Raw genomic sequence first — 17,715 nt, forward strand, 5'->3', positions numbered from 1 at the left:
TTAACTATCCTCCAGCAGTTCTCCAGCACAGCACGTTTTTTTTGTTCCAACCTGTAGGCATGGAAAGGGATGCCCTTCACTACCAAGGTCTGTCTTCTTCCATGGTCCAGGTTTATGTTCCTGGAAATGCTTCAGAACTGTAGTGAACCTACTGCTGAGAAAGAAAAACACCACACTAGGCAAACACCATACAACCCTTCCAACTGTAAACTTTCTTACACAGGCCACTATTATCCTCGTCCCATACTGGCTGCTTTTCCTTCTATACACTGATGTTAATCACTTTCATTTATTTACACTTTGTTTCGCTTTTTGTATACATTGTGAAGGCATTCTTAAATTCATCTTCATTAAGTGAACAGACCAGATTTTTCAGAATAATTCCATTTGTTTACTGTAATTCATGCGATTAGTAGAGGAATTTTACACAGTCATTCCCATTACATCCGACTTCTCAATAGCAATCACATTAATTTCACAAAGGACATTCAACTTGTAGCATCAGCATTTCGCCGATAGTGATAGTCTCCCTGAGGTTGCTTAGACTGTGACATTGATGCAAGCCGTATGATAACTGAGGCTGTAGATTGATTAAGGCTGTATAATGGTGCACATACCTTGGGCTCAAACATTTCTCATACACGTGTCTACTGGCTATTGGCTCTAAACTTTCCAGTTCAATTACAGGTGGACTCCTCCCTCCACTAGCAATCACATCATATGATTTGTGGACTTAACTCAGTTTCCGTGAACCAAAAAGTACCCCTGTGCCCAGGAGAACACTCCCCTATATAGCCTTATAACAGGAAATGATCTTGCCTCCTTCTTCCTTAGCATTAATACACATGAATAGTGATGGACGAACTTCCGACGGGACGTTTCGCGAATGCGGACCGCGGACGCGGCCGATAGTTCGCGAACCGGAACGTTCGCGGCGGGCCCCATTGACTTCAATGGGAGGCAATTTTGCAAACCTATAGGTCAAATTTGCAGCCACAAAATAATTATTAGCTGTGCAAACATAGTCCCACCACATGGCCAATGACATAACACATGTATGAGGTGAATCTGGGATCGACAACTACAAGCATTCTTTTTTTATATGGGAAATTGTTGTGACAACTCAGGACTGTGGAGCGCATGAAGGCAATGGAGGAGACAGAAGGTCAGGGACCAGGGTAGGCAAAGAAGAGGGTGCAGGAGATGGTCACCAGCAGCGTGACATACAGCAATGACACCTGCACCGTGATAGAGTCATCTGACAGCAGCACCGTGATACAGAGCACTGACATCAGCAGCGTGACATACAGCAATGACACCTGCACCGTGATAGAGAGCACTGACATCAGCAGCGTGACATAAAACACTCACACCAGCACCGTGATATACAGCACTGACAGCAGCACCGTGATAGAGAGCACTGACATCAGCAGCGTGACATAAAGCACTCACACCAGCACCGTGATATACAGCACTGACAGCAGCACCGTGACAGAAAGCACTGACATCAGCACCGTGATATACAGCACTGAACCTGCACCGTAAGCAGCCCCAGGAGGAAGTCAGCACAGCACAGGGATGGTGTGAGCCCCTCATAATAAGCAGCCCCAGGAGTAAGTCAGCACAGCACAGGGATGGTGTGAGCCCCTCATAATAAGCAGCCCCAGGAGTAAGTCAGCACAGCACAGGGATGGTGTGAGCCCTTCATAATAAGCAGCCCCAGGAGTAAATCAGCACAGCACAGGGATGGTGTGAGCCCCTCATAATAAGCAGCCCCAGGAGTAAGTCAGCACAGCACAGGGATGGTGTGAGCCCCTCATAATAAGCAGCCCCAGGAGTAAATCAACAAAGCACAGGGATGGTGTGAGCCCCTCATAATAAGCAGCCCCAGGAGTAAGTCAGCACAGCACAGGGATGGTGTGAGCCCCTCATAATAAGCAGCCCCAGGAGTAAATCAGCACAGCACAGGGATGGTGTGAGCCCCTCATAATAAGCAGCCCCAGGAGTAAATCAGCATAGCACAGGGATGGTGTGAGCCCCTCATAATAAGCAGCCCCAGGAGGATGTCAGCACAGCACCATTGTGGTGTTCCAATGGCCACAAATTTGCGAAAGGCCTCCGAGTCCACCGGTTTATATGGCAGTAGTTGGCGGGCTATGAGTTCTGACAAGCCAGCCGTCAATCGTTGGGCAAGAGGGTAATCCGGCGTCATCATTTTTTTACGCTCAAACATTAGGCCCACGGAAGCCTGCCTTTTTGCAGAAAAATGTGAGCTTGGCGTGATGGAAGGTGGAGTGGAGGACAATTGTGAGGAGAGAGGAGAAGGAGAAGTAGAAGACGAGGCTGGACGGTGAGAGCCTGCAGTGTGGCTTTGTGTGTTCCGTTGCTCCCACTGGGCTCGGTGATGGCTGCCCATGTGCCTTCTTAAGGCGGTCGTCCCTAGGTCAGTGTTGGGCTTACCGCGACTAATGCGTTGACTGCAAAGATTGCAGATGGCAACGCTATTGTCAGCAGCGGACACGTTAAAAAAAGCACACACTGCGGAGCCATGTGCCGGTGTCCTGGGAGCACCAGATGTGACCGTGCATGGTCGATGACTCGCTCCTGATACATTTGCAGTCTGCTTTGTCCCTCCTGTGCAATGTAAGTTATTCCTGCTTCTCCTCCCGATCTGCTGGTCCATATCTCCCTCTGAACTCCCCTCCTCTTCCTCTCTTGTGGGCACCCACGTGACATCACTAGACACGTCATCATCAACTTCACCTTCCCCACCGCTATAAGTAGAGATCTCGGAGTAGGCAGCAACACCGGGGACCAACCTCCTCCTTGGGCTGATCTGGGTACTGTCGTCAGACTGCTGAGTAGCGGTTGTTGCTACCTCCTCTTCCTGATCCAATACCAAGAGTGGCTGCGCATCAGAAATGTCCTCTTGATATGGATCGGAAAATAATTCCTGTGACTCAAGCGGAAGGTATGTGGTGGTGGTGGTGGTGTTGTTGGTGGTAGTGTCTTTGGGGGTGCACATAGCAGAGAGTGAAGAAGAGGGTGCAGATCGAGAGGATGAGGAGGGTGCAGAAGAGTAAGGCTGAGTGAGCCACTCAACCAAGTCTGGTGCGTCCTTTAAAGTAATTGAACGCACCTTCTGCAACTTCCCACTTTGGCTCAAGGCTGTTGCTCCTGCCCTACCCCTACCACCCCTGCGGAAGGGCCTGCCTCTTCCTCTGCCTGTCATTTTTTAAATGACCCTGTGACAAAACTCTTGGTCCCTATACCGATGAAGGACCGCTGCAGTATAGGGCAGCGGTCAGCAGTAGTGCACCTCAACCCTATGTATTGTGGACCGATACCAGTCCTTACAGAACAGCAGACTGTACCTCACTCAACCCTATGTACTGTAGCACCCTACACCAAGTTACCAGTCCTTATAAGGACCTTTGTGGACCAAGTAGGTTGTGTGTGACTGATTAGCAGACTGTACGTCAGTCCCTATACTGCTGAAGGACTGCTGCAGTATTTGGCAGCGGTCAGCAGTGGTGCACCTCAACCCTATGTATTGTGGACCGATACCAGTCCTTATAGAACAGCATACTGTACCTCACTCAACCCTATGTACTGTAGCACCCTACACCAAGTTACCAGTCCTTATAAGGACCTTTGTGGACCAAGTAGGTTGTGTGTGACTGATTAGCAGACTGTACGTCAGTCCCTATACTGCTGAAGGACTGCTGCAGTATAGGGCAGCGGTCAGCAGTGGTGCACCTCAACCCTATGTATTGTGGACCGATACCAGTCCTTATAGAACAGCAGACTGTACCTCACTCAACCCTATGTACTGTAGCACCCTACACCAAGTTACCAGTCCTTATAAGGACCTTTGTGGACCAAGTAGGTTGTGTGTGACTGATTAGCAGACTGTACGTCAGTCCCTATACTGCTGAAGGACTGCTGCAGTATAGGGCAGCGGTCAGCAGTGGTGCACCTCAACCCTATGTATTGTGGACCAATACCAGTCCTTATAGAACAGCAGACTGTACCTCACTCAACCCTATGTACTGTAGCACCCTACATCAAGTTACCAGTCCTTATAAGGACCTTTGTGGACCAAGTAGGTTGTGTGTGACTGATTAACAGACTGTACATCAGTCCCTATACTGCTGAAGGACTGCTGCAGTATAGGGCAGCGGTCAGCAGTAGTGCACCTCAACCCTATGTATTGTGGACCGATACCAGTCCTTATAGAATGGCAGACTGTACCTCACTCAACCCTATGTACTGTAGCACCCTAGACAGACCAAGTTACCAGTCCATGATAAAGAGCTTTGTGGAACAAGTGAGTTGTGAATGATTAGCAGACTGCAGCAGAAGGGCAGCAGTCATGTATAATATTCTTTCTATATTTGGAAGAAAGAATATTATACGTGTACAAGCCTATTACCATACCACTGATACCAGTCCTGAAAAGAACCTTTGTGGAACTAATAGTAACAGCTACTGTTTAAACTGACTCTCACTGCCTGACACACTGCTTCCTGCCTGTCCCTATATAAACTGGCAAAACAGAGGCTACTGGAACAATAACTGGTTACTCGAATAGCACTTTTGTGGACCTGATAGTAACGGCTAATGATGATGATGATGATGATGACTAATCTGGCTGTCCATACAATAGCAGCACACAGCGCCCTGTCCCTTTCTCTAAACTGACAAAAGACACTCAGGCTGCTGCAACAATCAGTAGCACAGCAAACCTATATACACCTAACACCTATACCAGTCCTGAAAAGAACTTTTGTGTACCAAATAGCTAGCATTTTATCTCTCCCTGCTCCACACAGCAACCTTTCCCTATAGTGACAGAAGAAAGAATGTAAAATGGCCGCTGGATCGGGTGTATTTATAAGTTAGGGGGAATGTCCAAGTGTCCATGTGCTGTAATGTCTCAATTGGCTGTCCTGTACCCCATGATGGATGTGTCATCAGGTCAAAGTTCCTTTACACAGTAAAAACACGGAAGTCTGCCGGGCGAACGGCACCAATAGTCAGCCGAAATTCGCCACGAAACGACCGCCGGGCAAACTGTTCGGCCATCCCTACACATGAATATGGTGATTACAGTGGCACCTGCTAACACGCAGGTTTCTGTGCATTTTAATGTTGTTTTATGTTGAAGTAGACCAATTTTTTTGTTTTTTTGATTTGCCACTCCTTGGTGCTGGAATGAATTAATTTGTGTGCATGAGTTACATCATTCTGGCCCAGCCAATTAAAATGAACCTGAAAAGAGACTGGGAGAAGACATTGGCACCAGCGAGGGAGCAAGGATAGGAGAGTTTACTTCCAATTTAACGATCATAGCAAACTAATAAGATTTGTGCCCTCCTCAAAAGTCAGAGATAATCACAGCTTAATTTTCAGTCCAACCTAGCCAGCTTCTTGTTGGTTGTTTCTTGTTTAGGCCTTAAGCCTTAAGGTTTTTTTTTACCTTAAAGGACAAGTCCAGCCAAAGCTCGTTTGGCTGTACTTCTCCTGTGGATCACAGGAGTGCAGATCGTTCTGTTTTCGTCCTGTTTTCAGCAGACAGCGCTGATGGGGGAAGCCCATTGATGGCTGACATCACAGAGCCGGTCCAGGCTCAGGAAAGATGGTGACCACATGGTTGGGATCTCCCCGTATGCCTGGACCAGCACCCATCACAGCCTCTCAGCGAGCTGCTGAGAGCCTGAGCTGGCTGCTCCCCCCCATCCACAGCCTAGTGCTCCAGAGAGACAGTGACTGACAGTCAGCAACTTTCTGCTCAGGGAGCTCTGAGAACAGCAGTGTTTGATCGCTCAGTTCTCGATCTTAGAGCCGGTGGGGACCGATGCAGCATGAACCTACGTAAACTATGATTTTTTTTAAAAATCCCATACTTCTCTTTGAATGCATTCAATGTATTAAAGGAAAACACCTTCTGTGTTGAAGCATCCCCCCCAATCCCTTATACATACCTGAGCCTGACTTGATCCAGAGATGTGCACAAAAGCAGCAGCTCTGGCCACTGTCTCACTCCTCATCGTGCAAATTAATAGCAGTGGAAGCTGTTGGCTCCCACTTCTGTCAATCAAATGCTGACGCGGGAGCGGGCGCGGGGCCGAGCCCACCGCTCTGTGTAAATAGACCCAGAGAGGGCAGCCCAGGAGCAAGCATGCACAGATGCCCCTATGGAAAGCGGGTTTCTGTAGGGGCACTTTCTAAAGAGGAGGGACCCTGAGCATTGGCGGGGGGACCCCATAAGAAGAGGATCGGGTCTGCTCTGTGCAAAAGCACTGCACAGAGAATGTAAGTTTAACATGTTGTTATTTTAATTAAAAAAAAAGAAGGTTTAGGAAAAGAAGATTTAATATCAGTTGAAGCTTTTTCTGGTGTTATTGAATGTCTGTCCAGCACTAATGGTAGGGGCAGGCTTTAGCCTATAAGTTTATGGTTAAATTGTACTCACGGGTTAACTGTGATCAGCACATGTTTTTTTTTTTATGGCAGATGAATTGAAGTACCTCAATAACACTGTAGCCTTGCCCCTTTTCCAACTTTAAATTTTCATTGGTCTTTGTTAGACAAGAGTCCCAGCCTCGAAAAATTTTTTTTTTACGTTAGCAGCTACAAGTACTGACTTTTAATAAGAACACTCACCTGTCCAGGGAGCCCGCGATGTTGCCCCCCCCCAGGTCGATTTGTCCACCGGCTCGGGTGCTGCGCCGTCATTGCAACTAAAGCCTCATGCACACGATCAGGTTTTCAGCAGACAAAGCGTCAGACTTTTGTCCGAAGGGCGTATGCCATGAACTTGTCTTGCATATAAACGGTACACAATTGTCGGCCAACAAACACAAATGTAGTGACGTACTACATTGAATATGAGCTCTTGAGCGCCACCCTTTGGGGTACCTTCTGCTAATGTCGTGTTTGGTGAGCATTGACTCACAGTTTTGGCTCACCTGATTGCTGTGATAGCCTCTGATTGGCTACCACAGTGATCAGTCACTGTAAAGCCCGCCCCTGCGTTTCTCTCTGTGAATGGAGAGGCAAGATTCATTGAAAAGAACACATTCCTAGATCAAGATTTGATCTAGGTCAGTTCCAGGGTTGGTGTTTGGGTCATGGTCATTATATATTGGGCAGGATTTTTTTTTTTCAAAAAGCATTTTTTTAAATTAGTATTAGTGTATTTTAGGTAGTATAAAAAACACAAAAAAAGCTAAATGCACAATATCGTTTCTGGGTAAAAACAACAAATAACATACATAAATGTGGTATCGCTGTTAGGAGCAGGAGAATTTATTTTGCATTGTTCTTTGGTGGTAGTTTATGATAATAACAAGAAATATACAGCTACATTAATTAAAAAATGATTTTTTATTACTGTTTTGGGTCAGTTTTCCTTTGATAATAATAAAAAATAAATCAGGAGCTAATCATTACCATTTATCACCAAATTAAAGCCCAATATGTCCTTAAAAATACAAGGTTTAATCCACCTAGATACACAAAGAAGATTTGATGATATGTACAGTTCTACTAACACATTAGCCTTGCCCTGTCCTGTTCCTCTGTGATAGATGTGATTGTATATGACTACCGTACATGGATTTTATCTGACTTCAATAAAGGTGTCTCAATGGAGTGTGGCCATCCAGCCATTTCTAGTTCTTTCTATAGTCAACCCTTTCACAGCTTGAGAAATCCTTGTGGTATCTAGCTTCCCTTCAAACCAAAGATATGAGTGTGGGCCACTCAGGCTGTATGGGAATGAAATACTGTACCCGACGCTGTGGGTGCTGGCTGGGAAGGGAGCTTGTCTATTCTCCAGGCAATAGTAGAGAATAACTACTAATAACAAGACCTGCTGTATAATAGTGAATGGCAGTCTCAGCCTGGACCCCCCCCCGCCAGGCCAAGTATCCACCCAGCGGAGCTTACAGATGGGGATGAGTAAGCTCCGGTTGGCATATTGAAATGCATTGGGATGCGGCATGGCTGGGGTCCAGATTGCTATTCACTTTTATGCAGCGGTTTTGGCTTGGTGTGTGGCTCCTGGGGCACTAAGTTAGAATCTAGCTTCCCTTGTATGGCTGCCCTTGGGTTTCCATCCCTAGCAGGCACCCTGGCCAATCTACTGACTATGGTCCCTACTCATCCTGAAGCATTAGCTCAAAACCAAGAGTATTCCCCCATCATTCCCCATACAGAATGATAAGCATCCAAACCAGGCTCTTTTTGAAAGGGTAATAACTTTACTGAAGAACAGTGGTAGGACATTCAGTCATACTGGATGATAGCAGCACATTGCTTACACAAGTTATGGAAGTAGTTATTAGGCGGAGAGAGACCTGTGCCTATGCAGAAGGTAGAACAGTGTCTTGACATTCATCCTCAATGAATGCTAAAAAATTTGACCCCACAATTTGAAAGTATGTCAGGGGAGCTCCTACTGAGCTGGCACCAGATCTCATCATCGCTGCTAGTGAAGTCCAGAAAAAAATCAGTTCACTGTTTCCCCTATTTGGTGGGTTTTCCAACAACCAACTCAGGGAGCCTTGCCCGTTTAATATAACCCATGATGCCAATGAGTGGGTGCCAGGAGGCCCAGGTGTGAAGAATAACCTTAAAGGCGTTGCACCCCCTACAAGGGGACTTGGCACTCTGCTAAAAGATAAGTCTAGGATTATTTCATTAATAAAAGAGTGTGTTAAATATTGACGCTTCATGTCTGTGAGATGTATAATATTAGTGCTGATTAAATGTATAATGCACTTATACTGTTTTTCTCTCCAGTTGGCTTGCCCATTGAAAATATTGGAAACCTCCATTATTTACTAGCTCCAGTACCTACAGTGACTGGAGAGCATGTTGAGATGAAATTAAATGTAAGCCTAGTCTATATTTAACTTGTCATTATATTACATGTGTGCTGATGTAGACCTCTGATATAGCTACACAAATACATCAAAGTCATGCAAGAACAGGCATATGCTGCAAACATAACTGTGTATTACAGGTGTATGGTTCCAATTTTAGTGCATACAACTCATTTTGAGAAAATAGGAGAACCCTTTTTTTGCACAGAGGATGCTCACTTATTGCATTTCTAAGCTGGCCATATACACTTATGCCACGTACACACGATCTGAGTTTTAGTCGGAAAAATCTTGGATGGTTTTTCCGACAGGCTTGCAGCTTGGCTTGCATACACATGGTCACACAAAAGTTCTCAGAATTTTCGACCGCCAAGAACGCGTAACGTACAATACTACAACGAGCCGAGGAAATGAAGTTCAATGCTTCTGAGCATGCACTGAATTGTTTCCGAGCATGCGCAGGAATTTTGAGTGTCGGAATTGCTACAGACGATTGGAATTTCCGATCAGAACTTTTTCCGTTGGAAAAATAGAGAACCTGCTCTCAATCTTTTGCTGGCGGAAATTCCACCAGCAAAAGTCCGATGGAGCATACACACAGTCGGAATTTAAGACTAAAAGTTCTCATCGGACTTTTGCTGGCGGGATTTCTGATCGTGTGTACGGGGCTTTAGATTTTTTAATTCAGCCTGCAGGCTGAACAAAGAAAATCCAACAGCACAGATTCCTCTATCCATGCTAAATAGGACTGATGAGCTCATGCTGCAGCTACTGTATTTTGTAAGCTGTCAGAACAGCCAACCTGTATTTGAAGTGACTAACAGTAACTTATCAAAGGTTGTTGGACAGGAGGGTGCCAACAGGGCTCCCGACAGAGAAAATTTTGGCTGGTTAGTCAGGAACCACATGAAATTCGTTCTATGTATGGCATCTTAAAAGCCTTAATGGAATAGAAATTTCTCAGCATGCACTATTTTTTTTTGTATAGTTCTGTGTTGAAAATGGAGCAAGGATGTTTACTCCACTGTCAGATATCAAGATCACTTATTATAGTTGAATCTACATATCTGTAAATGCAAAGTAATTAAAAAAATATAGAACAGCAGGAACTTTACTATAACATTTTCATTGGAAATTCATTAGGGTTTTAGATGGTAGAAAAATACAACTTGTATGTTTTTTTATATGTAATGGACAGGTGCCTCCAGGAAAAATATTTTTTTTTTTTTATTAAATACTAAACTTTTTTTTTCCCTATGAAGGTTACTTTGCTTAAAGGAAATGATGTTGTTGATCCTCCAGAGAGCACCAACAATCCCCTGGTTCTGCCATCCAATCCACAAACCACAACACTTATTTTGAAAGCCAACTTTCTTGGATATTTTTTTACTCTTCTTCAGCAAGAAGGATTATTCAACTTCGAAACAACAGAAAATGATGTAAGAAACATGTTAGGAATCACAAAATGGAAATGTATAACCTACAGTGGTGTGAAAAAGTGTTTGCCCCCTTCCTCATTTCCTGTTCCTTTGCATGTTTGTCACACTTAAGTGTTTCGGAAAATCAAACCTATTTAAACAATAGTCAAGGACAACACAAGTAAACACAAAATTTATTATTAAAGGTGAAAAAAAATCCAAACCATCATGGCCCTGTGTGAAAAAGTGATTGCCCCCTAAACCTAATAACTGGTTGGGCCACCCTTAGCAGCAACAACTGCAACCAAGCGTTTGCGATAACGTGCAATGAGGCTTTTACAGCGTCCTGGAGGAATTTTGGCCCACTCATCTTTGCAGAATTGTCCTAATTCAGTTACATTAGAGGGTTTTTGAGCATGAACGGCCTTTTTAAGGTCATACCACAACATCTCAGTAGGATTCAGGTCAGGACTTTGGCTAGGCCACTCCAAAGTCTTCATTTTGTTTTTCTTCAGCCATTTGGTGGTGGACTTGCTGGTGTGTTATATAGAGTAGTGGTGTGTCCGATAGAGCACGCATTTTTGTTAGTAGCCCACCCCATTCTTGCATTGGATTTAGGTTTTTTAATAATGGAGGTTCGGCATCGCATATGGGCATCACCAAGGGCAGTGTGCATGTGAATACAGTCTTCCTAGGAATGTCTACTTCTCCAGACTGACACCTATCAATCACCTGGGTGATCTGTATTAGGGTGGCCTTTTTAAAAACTGTATATATTTGACCACCATCCATTGACACAGACAGCAAGACTCAGCCCTGCCCCCTTCTCCCTCATCACTGAGTTTGATTGACAGCACTAGAAGCCAATGGCTCCCAGTGCCCCAGCAAAGGCAGTGAGACTAGGAAGTGACAAGAGAGAAGATCTGCAGATGGGCAAGGGACTGGATCAAATGAGGGCTCAGGTAAGTAAAAGGGCGGGGGGTGAGGGGGGATGCTGACACCTAAACATATTTTGCCTTATTGCAAGAGATGCATTAAGGGAAAAAGTATTTAGGCTTTACAACCATTTTAAAACATGGTGTTTTATGTGACAGAGAGGCTAATAATTCTTTCTTGTTTTGTAGATTACAAAAGCTGGGGCAATATCTACCTCTGTGTTCAGTGACGTTATTCCTGAGGTTAGTGCACTAAGAATATGTGCATGCATGATTTTTGAAAAAAAATGTTCTCTCTCTCATATAATATATTCTCTTGCCGCCCCCCCTCCCCCCCACACACACACATTATTATGACTATGTTTACTGATCGACCCATTGTTGTCCTATAGGGATAGTAACAGATTACCAAATAGGCACTGGCCTATGGGCCCCATCCCCTGGCCTTGGGACAACGGTTCAAAATAATATTGATTTACAATGAAGCCTTCTTTAGGTTAGAAAAAGTGAATTGAATTAACTTAAAGAAAGGGAAACTTTACATGAAAGGCTCTATAGAGGAAATACTGTATTAATGTAATGTACCCAATGATTACCTGAAGTACATAAATCATAGGCATCAGGCATCACATTGCAGTTTGTCTCTTAAAAGCTCATCATTCTTTCAGCTGCTAGTTTGTAAAAAAAAAAAATTGATGCAACCTACATACGTGTAATGCACTGTAGTGATGGTCATCTCCATCTAGCGTACAAAAAACTTAATTCAATGTTATCCCACTAGAGAGCGCACACAAGAAACCTCCAGAAACCTGCGAGGGGGGGTCCCAAGGTTTCTATGGCTTAGAGGCCTCCGCATGGTTTAATCCGACACCTCATAGTGAAGCAAAGAGGGATTACCGGTATATCTATTTTTTCTCCTCCTTTTTTTTTGTATAGAAAATGAGGGGATAAATCCCTTATAAGGTTAGGTTTGCTATCTTTGTCCCAATGGCGTGATTTCATTCCACTTTGTATCCTGGAGATCCCAAAACAAACAAGTATCTTAGAAATTAGGGCAATTCCAGTCTTAGCCCTTGTACACACAGTCGGACATTCCGTCCGAAAATGTCCGGTCGGACCGTGTTGTCGAATAATCCAACCGTGTGTGGGCTTCATCTGACTTTTTCCGTCAGAATGTCCGAACAACAAAGTTTGAGAGCTGGATATAAAAAATTTCCGACAACATGATCCGATCGGACAAAGTTTGTAGAGAATTCCGATTAGACAAAGTGCCACGCATGCTCAGATCAAGTTCCTAGACCAAAGCTATTGGCTACTAGCCTGAACGTAGTCCCATCATAACGAACGAACGTCATCACCTTACGAACGATCGGATTTTCCGACAACTTTGTCCAACCGTGTGTATGCAACACCAGTTTCAGACAAAATCCGTCGGAAAATACTGACGCATTTTGTTGTCGGAGTGTCTGACCGTGTGTACAAGGGTTTAGACAGTTGTCACTAGGACATATGTCACAATTAGATGATTCCTCCTCCCCTGTTATTCTTGTGGTAATGCTAACATTTTGGATTTCCCATCATTGTCTGTCTCAGTGACAATGGTCACCTCCCCAGAACAAACGTAGTCTACTCTTCAGCGCTCTATCCAAAATAAAAAAAAAAAAAATTGCTTTACATACACTTTAGTTTTTTTAAAGTATTGATATGGCAAAAGAAAAAAATGGGCATAAAGTTGGACTTTAGAGGCACAATGGACAGTAGTAAGTATAAAAAATATATTTTATTTATAACAATACATGGTACAAAAGAGCAAAAAAGATAAAGGGTTAAAAGTGTATGATACACTCTATACACCATACATTACAAAAAGGAACATGCATAGTATACGTAGTAGTGAGCCCCTGGGCGTCAATGCATTTCGCTGTCTAGCTTCATCAGGACATCAGGGGTTGTTGGAGGAAACATAAAATAAAATAAAACACATGAATAAGACTTCATATAATAGCAATATATTTTAAAAATGGATCATCATCATATCTGAGTGACACGTACGGCACACAGGGCTGGACTGTGACAGAAATTTGGCCCTGGACTTCATCCAGACCGGCCCACTTACATTTTGAGTGTCCCATCAGCACCCACTTACATCAGAGTGTCCCATCACCAGCCCCCTTACATCAGAGTGTCCCATCACCAGCCCCCTTACATCAGAGTATCCCACTGAGCCATCGGCCCACCGGGAAACTCCCGGTAGTCCCGATGGCCAGTACATGCCTGACGGCACACACATAAAATTACCTTGCAAGGGAGTCCATGGAAGGTAATCTCACCCCTTAGGCCTCAAGTATCATCATATAAAGTATCTCAGGTACTTAGGTGTTCATAACAAAGAGCCAGGTAGAACAATTCATATAAGTCATTAAAAAAACAAAAACATCCTGAATATTCAAACAGAAGATACTGTAATGAAATAAAGAGATACTCACTGGTGCAGGGTGCCAAGTAGCACCTATGTTGACAATATTGGCAGGTGGAAAGATTTAAAGAGACAAAAATATAATGGGGAGGGGGGTGGTATGGACTTGGACAATGAGAGCCAGCAGCCCTAATAGTATAAACATATGCTTAAAGCCAGCCACATATACATGAATAGTATACTCAGCAAAGAGCCCAGACTGCAATCAGCAAGGCAGAAGTCAGATTAGGTCAGGTTCATTAGTCCCTCAGAGCCATCTAGAAGGAAAGGAGACTAATATAGTATAAATATACTTTAACCAGGCACCGAGTTTGTGAGGCTGCCTATATTGATGAAGTTATGCTTGTTTATGCTTACCATATATTTACAGTATAAGCCATTATACTTTGTTTAGATTGGATAGATAGGGGAAAGTTTGGACCGTTTTATATTGCTGTTTGTGTCTGCCTTGGTAGGATTCATCCTACCAAGGCAAGAAAGTGAGGGGAAATCTGAAATGTTTGAATTGTTCCTAGAACAGGAAGTAAGGAAAACTCTTTCAATGCAGACACCTGCTCCGGGAATAACCACTTCAGCCCCCGGGAAGATTTGGCTGCTCAATGACCAGAGCATTTTTTGCAATGCGGCACTGCGTCGCTTTAACTGACAAATGTGTGGTCGTCTGACGCTGTACCCAGACAAAATTGATGTCCTCTTTTTCTAACAAATAGAGCTTTCTTTTGGTGGTATTTGATCATCTTTTTATTGTTTGAACTATAAACAAAAAAGAGCGACAATTTTGAAAAAAACACAACATTTTGTACTTTTTGCTATAATGAATATCCCCAATTTTTTTTAAATTTAAATTTAATTTTTTTTTCTTAGTTTAGGCCGATATGTATTCTTCTACATACTTCTGGTAAAAAAAATCACAATAAGCATATATTGATTGGTTTGCGTAAAAGCTATAGCAAAATAGGGGATAGATTTATAGCATTTTTATTATTTTTTTTTTTTTTACTAGTAATGGTGGCGATCTGCGATTTTTTTTATGACGGCAACATTATGGTAGACACATCGGACACTTTTGACACATTTTTGGGACAATTGTCAATTATACAGCGATCAGTGCTAAAAAAAATGCACTGATTATTGAATAAATGTCACTGGCAGGGAAGGGGTTCCCTGACTGTGTGTTCTAACTGTAGGTGGAGGGGACTGATTATAGGAGACGACAGATCATGGTTCCCAGTTATTAGGAACTCACAAACTGTCTCTCCTCACAGAACAGAACAGGGATGTGTGTGTACACACACGTCCCTGTTCTGCCTTTTGTGCCTATGATCGCTCGTGGCGAGCAGGCATCACGACTGTCAGCCTTGAGCAACGGCACTCCTGCAGTGCGGGGGCGTGCGCGCCTGCTATCCCGCTTAAAGGAGTCGACCTGCTTCAGTATAATGACGGCAGCTGGTCGGCAAGCGGTTACGTTTAAACCACTTCTCCAATTTTATTGAGTGACCATGTGATTTCTTAAGCTCCCTGAAATTGAATAGTTTCCTCCCAATGATAGAATTACCGTTGAGGTATTTGCATATCAGTACCATATCTCCTCTCAAGCGACTCTTCTCCAAGTTAATTGTACAGTCAGACTGTAACATGTATGTTGAGTAGGGATGAGCTTCGTGTTCGAGTCGAACGTACGTTTTGGCCGTTCGCATCAAAATTCGTGTGGCCCACAATGCACTGCGATGGCGCAGTGCATTGCTGGCTCATGATTGGCCAAGCATGCACTGTGACCCCGCATGCTTGGCCAATCGCAGCGCCAGCAGCGAGGAGAGCCATGATTGGCCACAGGCATCCTGCCTGTGGCCAATCATAGCTCAGGTTGTGTAGTGCACGCCCCACACTATATAAGGCCGCCTTTGAGGCGGCCTCGTGTAGTGTGTTGGCATCTGAAGCAGTGGGTGTTCTGTGTACCTTCAACACAGTTACACACCGATCGTTTTTGGCTGATTTCCTATCTTGCTGCTGTGTAGTGGTTGTTGTCTGTGCCCTGACCGGAGTATACACCACTATATTCACCTCACCTATATAGCTAGTGATCTAGCTTTAACCACTTAACAACTGCCCATTGCCGATTAACGGCTTCAGGGCGGTTGTTTAACTCTGAGAGGCCGTTAATTAACGGCCTCCCAGAATTCTGCTCTCGCGCGCCCCCTGGGGCGCGCATTCGAGAGGATCCGTGACCGCCGGGTCCTGCATCACGGATTACGGTAAACGGCCGCTCGTCGCGGCCGTTTACCACGTGATCGCTCCGTCAAATGACGGAGTGATCACTTGTAAACAAACCGGCGTCATGTTATGACGCCGGTTCCTCCCTCCCCTCTCTGTACCGATCGGTACAGCGGAGGGGAAAGAGATCGGTGTCAGCAGCGATGTGGGCTGCATCTGCAGTGCCCACATCGCTGCTCACCGAATTTAACCCCTCAATTCCCTGCCAATACTCTGCAATACCAGTGCATACTCTGCAGTACCCTGCCATTACTCTGCAGTACCCCGCCATTACTCTGCAGTGCAGTACCCTGCCATTACTCTGCAGTACCCCGCCATTACTCTGCAGTGCAGTACCCTGCCATTACTCTGCAGTACCCTGCCTTTACTCTGCAGTACCCCCCATTACTCTGCAGTAACCCCCATTACTCTGCAGTACCCTGCCATTACTCTGCAGTACCCCCCAATACTCTGCAGTACCCGCCATTACTCTGCAGTACCCCGCCATTACTCTGCAGTGCAGTACCCTGCCATTACTCTGCAGTACCTTGCCATTACTCTGGAGTACCCCCCAATACTCTGCAGTACCCTGCCATTACTCTGTAGTACTCCCCAATACTCTGCAGTACCCTGCTATTACTCTGTAGTACCCCGCCAATATCCCGCCAATACTCTGCAATACCCTGCCATAAATTGCCATACCCAGCCATACTCGGAGATACCCAGCCATACTCGGTGATACCCTGAAATACCCAGCCATAGACGCCCCCCACCCCTCACCGCCCTCCGGTGCTTCTACCAACTCGCCAGTACGATCAAAGCCAGAATCTTTTTTTTATTTTTTATTTCAGGCTTCCCAGCCTAGAGGTGAGATGTGGGGTCATATTGACCCCCAGATTTCACTGTAAAGAGGACCTGTCACCCCATATTCCTAGTACAAGGGATGTTTACATTCCTTGTAATAGGAATAAAAGTGATCAAAAATATATTTTTGGGGAAAAAAATGTCAAACTAAAATAAATAAAGTAAAATGAACAATAAAAAAAATAAAAATGTTTTAAAGCGCCCATGTCCCCATGTGCTCGCATGCAGAAGCGAACGCATGCGTAAGCCCCGCCCACATATGAAAACGGTGTTCAAACCACACATGTGAGGTATCGCCGAGAACGTTAGAGCGAGAGCAATAATTCTAGTCCTAGACCTCCTCTGCAACTCAAAACATGTAACCAGTAAAAAAATTTTTAAAGCGTCGCCTATGGGGATTTTTTAAGTAGCGACGTTTGGCGCCATTCCACGGGCATGTGCAATTTTGAAGAGTGACATGTTTGATATCTATTTACTCAGCATAACTTCATCTTTCACTTTATGCAAACATTGGGCTAACTTTACTGTTTTTTTTGTTTGTTTTTTAAGCACAAAACTGTTTTTTTCCCCCCAAAAAACGCGTTTGAAAAATTGCTGCGCAAATACCGTGTGAGATAAAAATTTGCAACGACCACCATTGTATTCTCCAGGGTCTTTGCTAAAAAAAAAAAAATATATAATGTTTTGGGGTTCTCTGTAATTTTCTAGCAAATAAATGATGATTTTTACATGTAGGAGAGAAATGTCAGAATTGGCCTGGGTGCTCCAGAACGCCTGATGGCGCTCCCTGCATGTTGGGCCTCTGTATGTGGCCACGCTGTGTAAAAGTCTCACACATGTGGTATCGCCGTACTCGGGAGTAATAGCAGAATGTGTTT

At 44.4% G+C, this 17,715-nt stretch overlaps 1 protein-coding gene across 1 annotated transcript in view; it reads left to right on the forward strand.

Annotated features, from left to right (window-relative positions):
* Window positions 1–17,715, forward strand: part of BPIFB6 (BPI fold containing family B member 6) — a 52,333-nt gene that overhangs the window by 21,341 nt on the left and 13,277 nt on the right. The window contains exons 8-10 of the mRNA XM_077459033.1: window positions 8,812–8,903; window positions 10,157–10,333; window positions 11,437–11,490. Of these exons, the coding sequence (XP_077315159.1) occupies window positions 8,812–8,903; window positions 10,157–10,333; window positions 11,437–11,490 (323 nt within the window). The remainder of the gene's footprint in view (window positions 1–8,811; window positions 8,904–10,156; window positions 10,334–11,436; window positions 11,491–17,715) is intronic.

The sequence above is a fragment of the Lithobates pipiens genome, unplaced genomic scaffold, assembly GCF_037356315.1.
Source record: "Lithobates pipiens isolate NorthernLeopardFrog02 unplaced genomic scaffold, aLitPip1_a1.2 Scaffold_28, whole genome shotgun sequence".
Lineage (NCBI taxonomy): Eukaryota > Metazoa > Chordata > Amphibia > Anura > Ranidae > Lithobates > Lithobates pipiens.